Source organism: Tauraco erythrolophus, chromosome 14, assembly GCF_009769465.1.
Source record: "Tauraco erythrolophus isolate bTauEry1 chromosome 14, bTauEry1.pri, whole genome shotgun sequence".
Classification (NCBI taxonomy): domain Eukaryota; kingdom Metazoa; phylum Chordata; class Aves; order Musophagiformes; family Musophagidae; genus Tauraco; species Tauraco erythrolophus.
In genome coordinates, this window is record NC_141478.1 from 13,933,283 (window position 1) to 13,945,274 (window position 11,992).

Consider the following 11,992-nt stretch of genomic DNA (forward strand, 5'->3'; position numbering starts at 1 on the left):
TTCCATCGAAAATACCGAAGTATGCAGTATCTTTTAGGAAACCACAGTAAAGACAAGACAAGTCTCCATGTTGCAATAAAAACTAAGTAGATCAATTTATTCTGTATACTATACAATGTGTAGGTTTGTAAAGAACAATCGACATTTTTATCACCTTAACATCCTGACTGGGTGTAAATATGTCCAACAAAAAGTACTCCTGTGGCCTTTACACAAACACTGTCCTACTACATCAAGAACAATGAGAGGGAAGCCTTCGGTGCTACAGATTTGGGGACATACCTGTGAAGTTGTAATTAATCCACTTAACTATCTCGAATAAAATGTTGGTGCTATCTGCTATTATAAGCCTACATGAGTACTACTCTAATAACGAAACACTGTCTATCTTTAAAGGCAAGATATGAAAGGGACTGCCAGTCTACAGTGTGGACAGGTTTTCTTTGAAAAAGGTAATTATCAAATGGTAAAACTCATATAATACATTATGTACATAATTTGGATAGCTGAGTTATCTTGCTGGAGTAAGCTGAAAGTAAGCATCGATTTGCAGTCACGTTTGATTCACTATTAAGTGACTATTGGACTTCAGTTTTATACAGTGTATAGAATCAAAATAGCTGTGCCTGCTGCTGAGGTCTGTCAGATGTGAAGGCTCATAATCAGTCATTGACCTAGTTATTGTTACAGTACTTCAAATATACACATGGATATTATTATATTCATAGCTGAATTAGCAGTAATCTTAAGAACTGCAAGTCACTAAGTGAACATCGGAAGAGCTTGTGTTGTCCAACCAGCAGGACAAGCTGAGTTGTAGCTGAGTGGAATGTTTAAATTTAAATGGCTATTTTTCTTAAACTTTCCCAAATGCAAGAGAGCTCACCTTATGTGAGCTACAGAACAGTGGCACAGACAACACACAGCAAATCATCTTAAATTGTTCCAAAATTTGTTTCAGGCCCAGTCCTATCGTTAAGTTTCAATTTCATTTATACATACAAAATAAAGAGGGGTTTTCGCATTGGGACAAACATCTATAAAAGCAGTTTGCTTCAATATATCCAGTTTCTTTGCTATTCTCCCAGCCTAATTTCTTACTTAAACAAGTCAATTAGGTCTGTTTTTTCAACCTGTTCTGCAGAAATCACAAATTCTTTGTACTAGTGGAGGATAAGGAATAAGGAAAGGCTTGACAAAGCCCATTTAATTACTTAGAAAAGGGCTATACAGATTTGAAAAGAATCAGGTTAGCAATTTCAAAATTCTCTGGAAAGACTTCTCTGAACCAAAGACATTATACAGACACTGATATACTTTGCTCATGTTCTGATCAAAACAGGACCAAATTAAGATTATTGATTTTCTCTTGATCATTTTCTTATGTTTACCTTTAGAAGAGAGCATTGCAGAAAATATGGGCCAGTGTTCTTTTCGACTAGCAGTCCTTTATCCTGTAAGACCTTTCTGAATGTCAACACAAAGCACATCCTTCTAAAAACTTGCATCTTTAGGAGTGTTTTCTCTTATAATACCCACATTGGTGCTTTGTTTTAATAGGGTTTCAGAACTGTTTCTGTAAAGAAAAATGTACTCAGTAAACTGATCTGTGTTTCTTCTACTCCCAAAGAACATCAAAGTTGTGATTACCTATATGAAAATCAATTACACTATGGATCATACCGCACTTCTAATATTCTGATTTCATTGGACAAACATGCTTTTAAATGCATCAAGTTACCTGTCCAATATCGACTATGAATTTTGGCAATCTAGTACTTACGACCTGCATCATAACGGTGAACTGCAGTTCATTCCTATTTTCTGACATGAAAAGTTACCTATTTCTGACAAGAAAAGTCACCTATTTCTCCACAGTTCTTTGTTTCCCCAAAGCCAAAGAGGGCTTGCTGTGTAACAAAGAGAAAAGGAGTTAGTTTACTACCATTTCAGGAGTCCAAGAAAAAAAAAAAGAAACCCAAAAACCTCCACTTCCAGAAGTCTAAAATAGCCCAAAGACAATTGCGTATCAAACCTTAGCAAGCCTAGATTTGGAGTTTGCCACACGGGAAACTCTCCAGTACATTTAGCCATCTCCCATGTCATCAGACAGAGCATTTCAGCTTTACAAGAGCTGCTGAACAGAAAGGGCACTTGCCTCCCAATATAGGTACAAATTCCAGATTTGTATTTGAGTGCTGGACATTGTTGCGAAACAAATATACAACTGCAAAAGCATAAGGCTGAGTCAAGTGTATATATAAGTGTTTCACAAATTTCAGGTATACAATTTTTACTTTCAGTAGCAAGATTGCGGGCTCTTAGCTTCAGGACAAGACTTTGAAAGATACAGAATCACTTGTGCTTTGATTGGCACATTATCTGCTTTTTAAAATGTAAAACTAATAGACGTCTGCAAAAGGTTGTGCAAAACTACTGTATTTACAAAAATGGCACAAGAGTGAATTCAACAGTCTATGCACATGCACACTTCATTCACATCTTCAACAAAAGTGTGTCCTAAGCTACGGAACTGAAAAGAATACCAGCTTCAACAGGCAGTTGTCAATAAGCACTAGATTCACAAGAGTTACACAAGAATGGGCAAATATTGCCCAAGTAAAAACTCTATTGTTAAAGCTGAAACAGGTTTAAGGCCGTTCAAGTTCAAAAGCAGAAACAAAATTCAATCAGAGCCCTGTCTTTGTTTTTATACATGCTTTACCATCTAGCAACTTGTGGTCTAAACCTCTATTTTAGACAACAAACCCAAACACAGAAGAAAAACCCAACACAACTGGAGGTTATATTAAATACAAATATGCTGTAATTAAGATGAAATAACAAAAGCAGAAACATTAGAAGTTGTAAAACTTGCAATGCCACTTGCTGGAACCAGTCCTACACTAGGAAATGGGCAATATGTACATTTTCAAGTAGATTACATTGCTCTAACCAAACTTGTCCTTTTTAATCAGTGCATTGTTCTCAACTAGTTCAAATACTACACGTTTTACTCTTAACAGTACTCCCTTACAATAGCAGCACATGCTATCGCTACCTGCAAAGCTGTCAGTCTCATGACTTAGTGTAAGAAAGAAAAAGGGGGATGTGAGGGTGAGAAAAAACTATTAAGGAGAATAACAGGAATGAGAATAATCATGCAGTTCAGCTGTTCTCGTCAGCCAGCAAGCTTGCTAGCAACAAGAGATGGTTTCCGCTGTGGCAGATCCTGTGGAGTAGGAATATGGTCACCAGTGACTTCTGTCTTGTCAGGAGCTGCAGTCGGCAGTTGCTTATTCTTCATCTTTGCTTTAGCCATGTTGTAATCACCAGAATCAAAGTATTTTTGCTAGAAGACAAAACACATATATTTAAAAGTCTGAATCTTATCAGATGCATATGCTGAATTACATGGTTAAATAGATTCTTTGCATTTTAAAACCAGTTACAAAATCTTTCTGATTTGGCAAGATAGCTCTATGTCGATTCAAAACCAAAATCTTACCAAGACTATTAAGCACATATATGTAAACTGTGTACTTGCCCGTTGTTGAGAGTTAAGGTTCTACATATACCATTAAACTCACACCATATGTGAACATTATTTTTGCCCTGGTTTTCCCAAGAGCTCTGATCTCCAACAAGTGAAAACTTGGGGATACAAGTGAAAACTTGGAGTTTGTAAATTTTGTTGCAGTGAACAAGTTCTGCTACACAGAATAGCTAAACAATGTATGAAATAAAGCTGGATAACAGATCCTGCTCTATCATACTAGAAGATCAAAGCAGCATGAAGCAGCATGCTAACAAGAAAATCTGTTATCTGCATACATTAAAACAGTGAAACTAAAATACCTGAAGTTCCCAAACAATTATTTAGTGAAGTCAAATCTACCATGCAGTCTTTCTGAAAAGCACTGTGTGAAGGAAATTCTTATTCCACACTCCAGGTTTCTTCTGAATACAAAGTGATTACAGCATGTTTGAATTTCCAAGACAGCGTTCCTTAATATTTCTTTAAATTTTCACTAGCATTACCTTTAACAGTCTTTTTGGTTGTCAGACTTCTCAAAATATTAAGTTATCTGTGGATGTTAAAGCCAAATGACTGTCATAATTTATCTGCATTATAGTAAGATGAAGCATGGAATTTCATCCAAGGTCTGCATCAAGTCTTCCACCACTCATTGACATATTTTGCAGGAAAAGTTGTATTTTGTTTACATCTTACTATGCAGTCTACTGTTCAGGTGCTTATAACCCATGATTTTGAACACATTGTCCTATCAGTCAAAAAAATTAGATTCAGTAAAAAGATTCACACTAGCAGCTGCTACTTACAATCATAATTATCTCTGAAGAGAACACTCCCTTGTTAGCTTTATATAGGCTTATTCCTCAGTCAGTTGAACAACAGCCATCCCTACCTGCTATGCTGAAGTGCTTCCAGGAGCATATTACTGCCATACTCTTTATTTTGCAGTAGTACTAACCAGCTGCAAGGCGTTCAGAAGCAGCACTTGCTAGAGAGAAGTAATCTGAACATTTGATTTAACAGGCCTTTACCTAAGGGCAGGGGTGAAGTTGTTTATGCAAGGCCTCCTGAAGAAGGCTTTAAACGTTCCCTGCCAGAACCTTGAAGTTACCAAATCCGTTTTCCCCATGCAGTTAGTAGAACATCTGAACCACACGCTTTCATTTGTAAACCTTCCCAATTCAGTCCTTTTGGCAGCGTAATCCCTGTTTACACCACAATGTTCTAGCACTGCATCTGCAGACTAGACCTCTGATGATCTGATTTGGAAAAAGGCTTTCATATTTTGCCCTTCAAGACTAAAGCAACCAAAATAAACTTTTAAATAGCATCTAGGTAATAACAGAATTGCTCGATCTTTCAGTGTGCTACTGCTGTTAACAGGTATCTGTTTCTGTCCACGTAAGAGCTCCAAACAGAATCCCTCTACAGCAGCATGCTGCAGCATTGTTCTCATCAACCCTTATTGTGGAGAAAGTGTGCTAATAACAACATGTGCGCCCAATGCAGAACATTTCCGGAGCACAAATATCAATGGGCAGAGCACGTCCTAATTGCCAAATCGAAGAAAATCTGGGCTACAGTTGACTACGTACATTCAGAAGAACATCTGAGAAAACCTACCATCTTTCATGTATTAAGAATATCTGTCCATTTCTTCCTTTAACTTATTCCTGTATTTTCCTCCGATTTACTCTAGCTTCTCATAGATGGTCTGTATTTGATCACCTCTTTCAAACTGACTATGTCTGTCCAGGAATCTTCATGTCACGAACACTATCTGAAAGCATACTCACTATCCTCACTCTATTTTAAACTTCAGCAATCCTCTAAAGTAAAATAATAAAAAATAAAATGGAAGAAAGTTATTACCACCACATCAGGAGTGGAGAGCTGAAGAAGACAGATCATGAATTGGAATCCACAACTTTATGCCATCTTTCAAAGTAACAAAATCCCAAACACTTAGTCAATCAAGATGCCCCCACTGGTCTCTCTCTGCTCAAATTTGGAAATATAGGCTGCAACAATTTTTGCATTAATTAGTGCTATAATGAAGATGAAAGTACTGTACAGATTGTTATTGTTGGTGGAGAACTTTCCTCACATTTGCGCTGAGTGCAAGCAGTCATAATTCCTTTATGGCCATCAATCCTTAGGGAGTGGATGCTGGTCTGTTTTCCTGAATTATCATCACAACACGTACGTATCTTCTCCCTTCTGTGTCTACACTGAACCCACTGAAATGTCATTTAGGCTGCCTTTGACCACATAACAGCGTAACTCACAAAGGGAGTCACCTTTCTACCACTTGCCCGTTCCCAGTAGCCATTAACTATGCTGCATATGCTCCAACTCATCAGAGAAAGCTCATCCAAAAAACCTGCCAACAGTAACAATTCCCAGGAGATGTTACCAGATAGCACAGAAATAAATCAGCACTGAACTCCAACAGTTGGTTTGCAAAGGATTTATACTTGGAATCACTGCGTGCATTCAAAGGGCCTAGACAATAGTACAAAAAAAAAAAACCACCAACCAAAAACAAACAGCAAAAGCCACAAAACTAACAGTGTGACAGCAATGAAAGCACCTTCAGAAGTAGTGCTATACTAGGATTATTCCGAGAACAGAGTTCTAGCATGCCTGAAAGGCATTACATAATCACTTTTATGAATAATTAAACTAAAAAAGAAATAAACAGTTGAATAACTAAGAAAATAAGAGACACTAGCTAAATGTGAAACAATACTGAAATACTAATTCTTCATTATTCTATCATTATTTTTTGGTTAGGGTGTATATTGAGAACTACACTGCCATTCTCAAGCCACTGATGTCAGATGTGCCTGGTGTAATGCAGCAGACACTAAGCTTTCATGTGCTAAAAACATGGATAGTAAAAGCAGACATGCATTTTGGGGACATAAGAATGGGCAAGAAAAGATCAGTACGAAACAGAGATGAGGTTCTGGCCCTTCATGTTTACTTATAATGTTTTTTTATGAAGTGTATCACCGCGGCACTGAGCCAGCTTCTACGTTTATTTTTTTCTAAAAAGTGCAGTTCAGCTGTAAACAGCTATTCTGTCAATTGGGCATTTGCTTTGTGGAAACAAATTTCTCTTCCTTATGCTTTCACAAAGTTTAAATTTCTTGGCACTCTTTTAATCATGCAAAGGCCTCTGGAGTGGAAAAAAATCAGATACAGGAATTTTGGAGTTACTTATCCATACAATATTCTTTAACAAAGAACTCACTCCTTTTTGAAGCCTCTTCCTCAAGAAGTCTGAGCCTCCTGGCTTCTGGCCCAGATGAGGGTATCTTGCTTTCAATTTTGCTTCTTCAACTTTTTCTGGGCTGATCACCTTATCCTCCATTTCCTGAAAGACAATCAGTAATACTGTAAATTAAATACACAATAATGAAATATTTATGCAGAATACCTTTGCAGGTAATTCACCAACATGCCGATTGCTGCTAGAAGTGAACACATCAATTATTTGAATAGACATTTTCACACATTCTCTCTCGAATACTGACAGCAACTGTAGGAGTTCAGCCTGGCTCCCCATCTTAGATACCCTTCCTGGAGATGTTTGAATCTAATCAATGCATTTCTTTTTCACATAAAAGTAGTCTATACTGAAAATAATTTATTCAATTAAAAAAAAAAATTGCCCGAACAAAAAACACTTTTGGTCAAAACAAGGGTTCCACCAAGAACAAATGTTGAAAGCTGGGCAAGAGCCACAGGACTTTTTTTTCAACTGCCCCTGTTTGATCATGAAGTTGAACAGACAGACTAGCACCTGCATTGCTACAATCTAGTCTGTAGGACTGCTCTATCTGTAATGTGTGATATTCACTGTGAAACTGTCTTAAAGTAGCTCAATCTCAAAAACATGCCTACTATCACAATGACAGCAACAATACTGTATTTCTCTAAACATGTCTATAATTATCCTAAAATCACAAAGATGAAGACAGTTGAATAGTGTATTTGTGAAAATAAAATGCCTATTTATGAGTATACGGTAAAATACGGGTGCTCAAAATAATCGTTTGAAAACACTGCTACTGAAATCAGGAGCGTCTCACCATTTCTCTGTGACTAAGGTTTCATATCCACTTAGAGCTGCTTAGGTAGCCCCTTCACACTCTTTTCCATCCATGTCATCATCTTTTGCATTGCATCAGTCAGCATGAATGCGTATACTCCACATGAATGGGTTACAGAAATCCATTCAACAGAAAAATAACTGTTTGGGTTTTTTTTCCCCTCTCCTTGGCCTGTGCTTCATTTGGATCAGTTTCCACAGTCTGGATCACCAAGCAGCTGCACAAACAGGTATGTTAGCACAGCAACATCCCTGGGGAGGACAGAGGAACACAAGCAGCTGGGAGCTACTCAAGCCAGAGCTGTCAAAGAACCAGAGCCGCCACACCAGCCTACCCAGTGCTTTCCTGTATCTCTTATAAAAGCTCGAAGTTCTATAATATTCAACATCTTTCCGGTAAGAAACCTCAGAAACAAAGGTTGTAACAACAGATTTAGAATACAATATTGTCTAGTTGCCCCATTAGGACGAGACATTGCAAAGACAGCCGCAGCTGTGTTTGAAGTGTCGATGATCAATGTGACCTGCAATTCACATTCATTCTCGCAGCTAGCTGCGTTCTTCGTCAACGCGCGAGCCGAGCGATCCACCGTTAAGAGTGGGAATCTGAATTAACAGTTCTACCAAGGAAAGACAGAAATTCTCCTAACAGTTTAAGAGAAACTTCTATGAGGAGAGAAACCAACACTTTTATTAGATGAAAGCACAGCTGGGCAATACAATGCAAAATACAAATAAATATAAAGGGCAAAGTTTCCCGCACACATACTGAACACAGAACTGTACTATTTCTCACTATATAATCATATTAGCCAAGACCACAGTTTTCACATGTTATAAAGATCATTCTTCAGCTGCTGTTCTTCCTATTGTGCTTTATTATCATGCTGACACTGACCGGGTTTTCTCAAAAGCAATCCTTTCAGCTAAACACTTTCAACGTCTAATGCTGAATCACTGGGTACTCACTGTTGAGCCAACAGACAAAGCATTTTAGGGGGCATGTTTTGCCAAGACTAACTAAAAGAAGGAATTTTTTAAGAACAGAGGGCCAACAATAAATAGCTTACATAAGTAGGTATTCATGGTGCATCAGAGGAGACATTTATGCAAACTCACAGGGCTGACAAATCATCACACAGTAGGCAATCAAAACACAAAATACTGTGCTATGCATCAATCCAGCTGAAAAGGATTCAGACTATGGTTACTCTTGATGATGAAGAACAACTAAGACTCAAAAAACTATGTATAACAAATCAAAGAATTTCGAGACAAAGACCTGGGCTGTCAAACAAAATCAGCTGATAGCAGGTTCGAAAAATACTTAAGACAACAGTTCTTCACACAAAATATAGTTAAGCTGCAGAACTCCTTGCCAAAGGACGCAGGCGCTGCCAAGAATTAGATGGCTTCAGAAAGCAATTCTATGTTTTCATTTGCAGCTCAGAAGGCTTTTAAACCACGGACCGCTCAGACTTGGATAGTTTTCCAGGGAAGATTACTCCATGCATGTCTTGACTTTATAGTCTTCTGTGGACTAGATGGTATCAAGCACTCTTGGAGATGCATTTTGAGCCACAAAGGCTTTAAGCCAGCCAGCAAGGCCACTCATACATTACAACGTTCTCCCTTGAGTTACAGAAGCAACAACCAAGTGACTAATAAATGATTGGAGGGGGCAGAAATCAAGATATACCACGCTCTTCTTCATAGTGACAACCACGCAGAAGTTATAATTTTAGTTCTCTACAGGAATTTGACACAGCTAATGAAGTCTGCTTACTTCATTAAAAGGATCTATCAGGAAGGCAGTAGTTACCTAACTCGTTTAAAGATAGCTTTTGCTTTAATCTTTACCAAGGTACTAGCAGCGTAAAGTTCCAAATCTGTTGGACAACTCAACTGCATGGCTAAAAAGAGTCATCAGCCTTTTCGAACTCTGGTATGAAGAGCTCATCTGCTTTAGAAAAAGACATCACACAAAATGTGAAAAACATGACAACAGCACAACTCTACAGCAAACTGATGTGGCAAAAGCCAGTCTAGAAACAGACTACACCGCCTCGAACAGCTTCCTGAAAACATAGGCTTTTAAGGCAAAAAGAGTCAGTCAAACAAGCATGTGTTCTCCAATGTCTACAGTTTCTTGTTGCTGAACTTCCCCCTGCCACTGTCCTGAGTTTTCACACTGAGAACAGGAAACACTGGTCTTTGGCAAGTTTTCAATTTACATCACTCTCTTGCTTCTTCTCACCTAACACATGCACGAGCTTCTTGCAGCATGTTAAAAAGCTTAGAAAAGAGGTCTGATCATGAAAACACTGCCTCAAAGTTCATTTAGGGGCTTTTGTCTTTTTTCAAGTATACCTATGAGTAAGCACTGCAAAATGGGTTTATGCAAGTATTTCAGAGTTAAGCATTAACCGAGTCACTGTTCAATTTTGCCTACTCAGACAAACAATTTTAGTGCAGGTTAATATTGCAATGCCATAATAGCACTGATATCACAGCATCCTAACAGGACACAAGCACACAGAAAACCAAGGTTTATTTTATTGATGTTATTAATTTGTCTTGAGGCACCTTATCAGACTAAAACTAAATAGCAGACCAGTAAAGGGACTCCTGTCTCTCAAATAAAGAGTAATTTTTCAAGACTCAAGTCTAAAACTCGGCAAAATCAGCCCCAGTTGCCTGACTTCTCAGAAACACACTAGAAGGCATCACAATAAACTTGCTACCCACATGTTCTACTACGCTCTTATTACAGAGCTCTTCTAGGAGCGCTGCATAGGCCAGGGATTTTTTTATAGGCTTTGAAACAGGAACAGTTACCTTTCGTTAGTCTACCTAACACGAACATTCTGCAGTCGAGCTGCAGAACACCACGCATTCAGAGCAGATTGCAGACCTGCCATAAAAGCTGGTTCTGATTACTGCACCTATTGAGAAGGTATCATTCTATATAAACCCCAAAGCCGCCTACTTGGTATGACTAACTCATATGACAAACTGTAAATTATTAAACAAAAACTTGACAGCTGAGGCAGATTAAGCTTTTTCTTTTAGCAATCCTTCAAAGCATACTTGTGTTTCGTAACTGTTCCCTATCAGAAATAGCTGTGCAGATTGCACTGAGTCCACACAGCAATGACAAGACGTAAAAAACAAACGGCTTCTTAAAGTCACAGCCAACACAGGAAACTGCTAACAGTATATAGTCACCTATGAAGCCAAATCCCACCTAGGAAACTATAAAATTATTAGTTACCGGAGACGACATAATAGGCCATCACAAGACAACCCACAGTTATTCTTTCTAAATGCCTTAAGCAGAACGGGCCACAGTCATTGTGGTTTTGGATATTTCTCCTCGTAAACAGCTTACATTAAAAGCTGGATTTTTTTCTAGAAGCAAAACCAAAAGCTTAGCCACCAGATCATCGCTGTTCTCCAGCCGCTGCGACTGTGACCTGAAATTTCTTTCACCCAGGACGCCCTGGCGGGCAGAGCCCCTGGCGGAGCGCGGGGAAGCGCCATTATTCCGCCCAGGCCGGAGCACGCCACCGATCTACCAGAGAGCACAAATTCCCAGGCGCAGAAGCCAACATGGTGGTGCCGCTCCTCCGCCTCCTGCCTCCGCCGGCCGCGGGGCCCGCGCCCTCCCCGCCGCTCCGGCTGCAGCGCGGCGCCGCTCCCGCCGCGGGCCCCGTCCCGTCCGAGCCGGCGGCGCGGGGCGGCTGAAGAGCTGCCCAGCTCCTCCTGCGCGGCGGCGGAAGGCCGGGCCCAGCCCCCGCCGGGGCTGCTGCTCTGAGGGGGCTCCGGGCGCGGCGAGGAGAGCGCCCGGGCGCAGCAGACGCTGCCTCAAAGGCCGCGGCGGCCCGCGAGGACCCCTCAGCTGAAGGCGGGAGAGGCCCGGCCGCGGCAACCCCCGCTCCGCCTCGGAGCGCAGGTGAAGGCGGGAGAAGCCCCTCGGGCTCCTTCTGCTCCCCGGCGGGACTGCGCGGGGGCTTCCCGGGCACCCACCTTCTGCTCCTCGGGCCGAGGCGGGCTCGGGACTCTCGGCAGACATTGGCGGCGCGGCAGCAGGCGAGGGAGCGCGAACCGCCGCTCCTCCGCACAGCGCAGCGCAGCGCTGCCAACCGCTCCCGCACAAGATGGCCGGCCGCTCGCACGACGGCGGCGCCGGCGGGACCAGACTTGCTCCGCGCTCAGCCTCCCGGCGGCGCGGCCACGCTCCGGGCGCCGCTCAGGAGCGGCTTCCGCCTCCGCCCCCTGACGTCAGCGTCCACTGCCAGGCGCGCGGGGAGTTGTAGTCCGGCGGGCGGCCA

At 41.0% G+C, this 11,992-nt stretch overlaps 1 protein-coding gene and 1 pseudogene across 2 annotated transcripts; both read right to left on the reverse strand.

Annotated features, from left to right (window-relative positions):
- Positions 1 to 1,617: 1,617 nt before the first annotated feature.
- On the reverse strand, positions 1,618 to 11,783 carry ARPP19 (cAMP regulated phosphoprotein 19). Of its 2 annotated transcripts, none has more exons than XM_086620308.1 (3): positions 11,688 to 11,783; positions 6,798 to 6,920; positions 1,618 to 3,352 (listed from the first exon to the last, which is right to left on the reverse strand). In XM_086620308.1, exons 2-3 carry the CDS (start codon positions 6,915 to 6,917, stop codon positions 3,182 to 3,184), a joined length of 291 nt encoding a protein of 96 aa, XP_086476434.1. In that variant the 5' UTR covers positions 6,918 to 6,920; positions 11,688 to 11,783; the 3' UTR covers positions 1,618 to 3,181. The 2 variants fall into 2 exon arrangements, with proteins under 2 accessions (XP_086476434.1, XP_086476435.1); XM_086620309.1 differs by lacking the exon at positions 11,688 to 11,783 and adding an exon at positions 10,970 to 10,985.
- On the reverse strand, positions 8,111 to 8,259 carry LOC147527850 (5.8S ribosomal RNA; annotated as a pseudogene).
- Positions 11,784 to 11,992: the final 209 nt, after the last annotated feature.

Bases quoted from the DNA above. Each gene is read 5' to 3' on its own strand.
- ARPP19 (XM_086620308.1), bottom strand. From the start codon at position 6,917: ATGGAGGATAAGGTGATCAGCCCAGAAAAAGTTGAAGAAGCAAAATTG. The intron at 3,353-6,797 runs GTGAGTTCTTTG...TTTGTCTTCTAG, and splicing joins GGAAGAGGCTTCAAAAAGGA to CAAAAATACTTTGATTCTGG.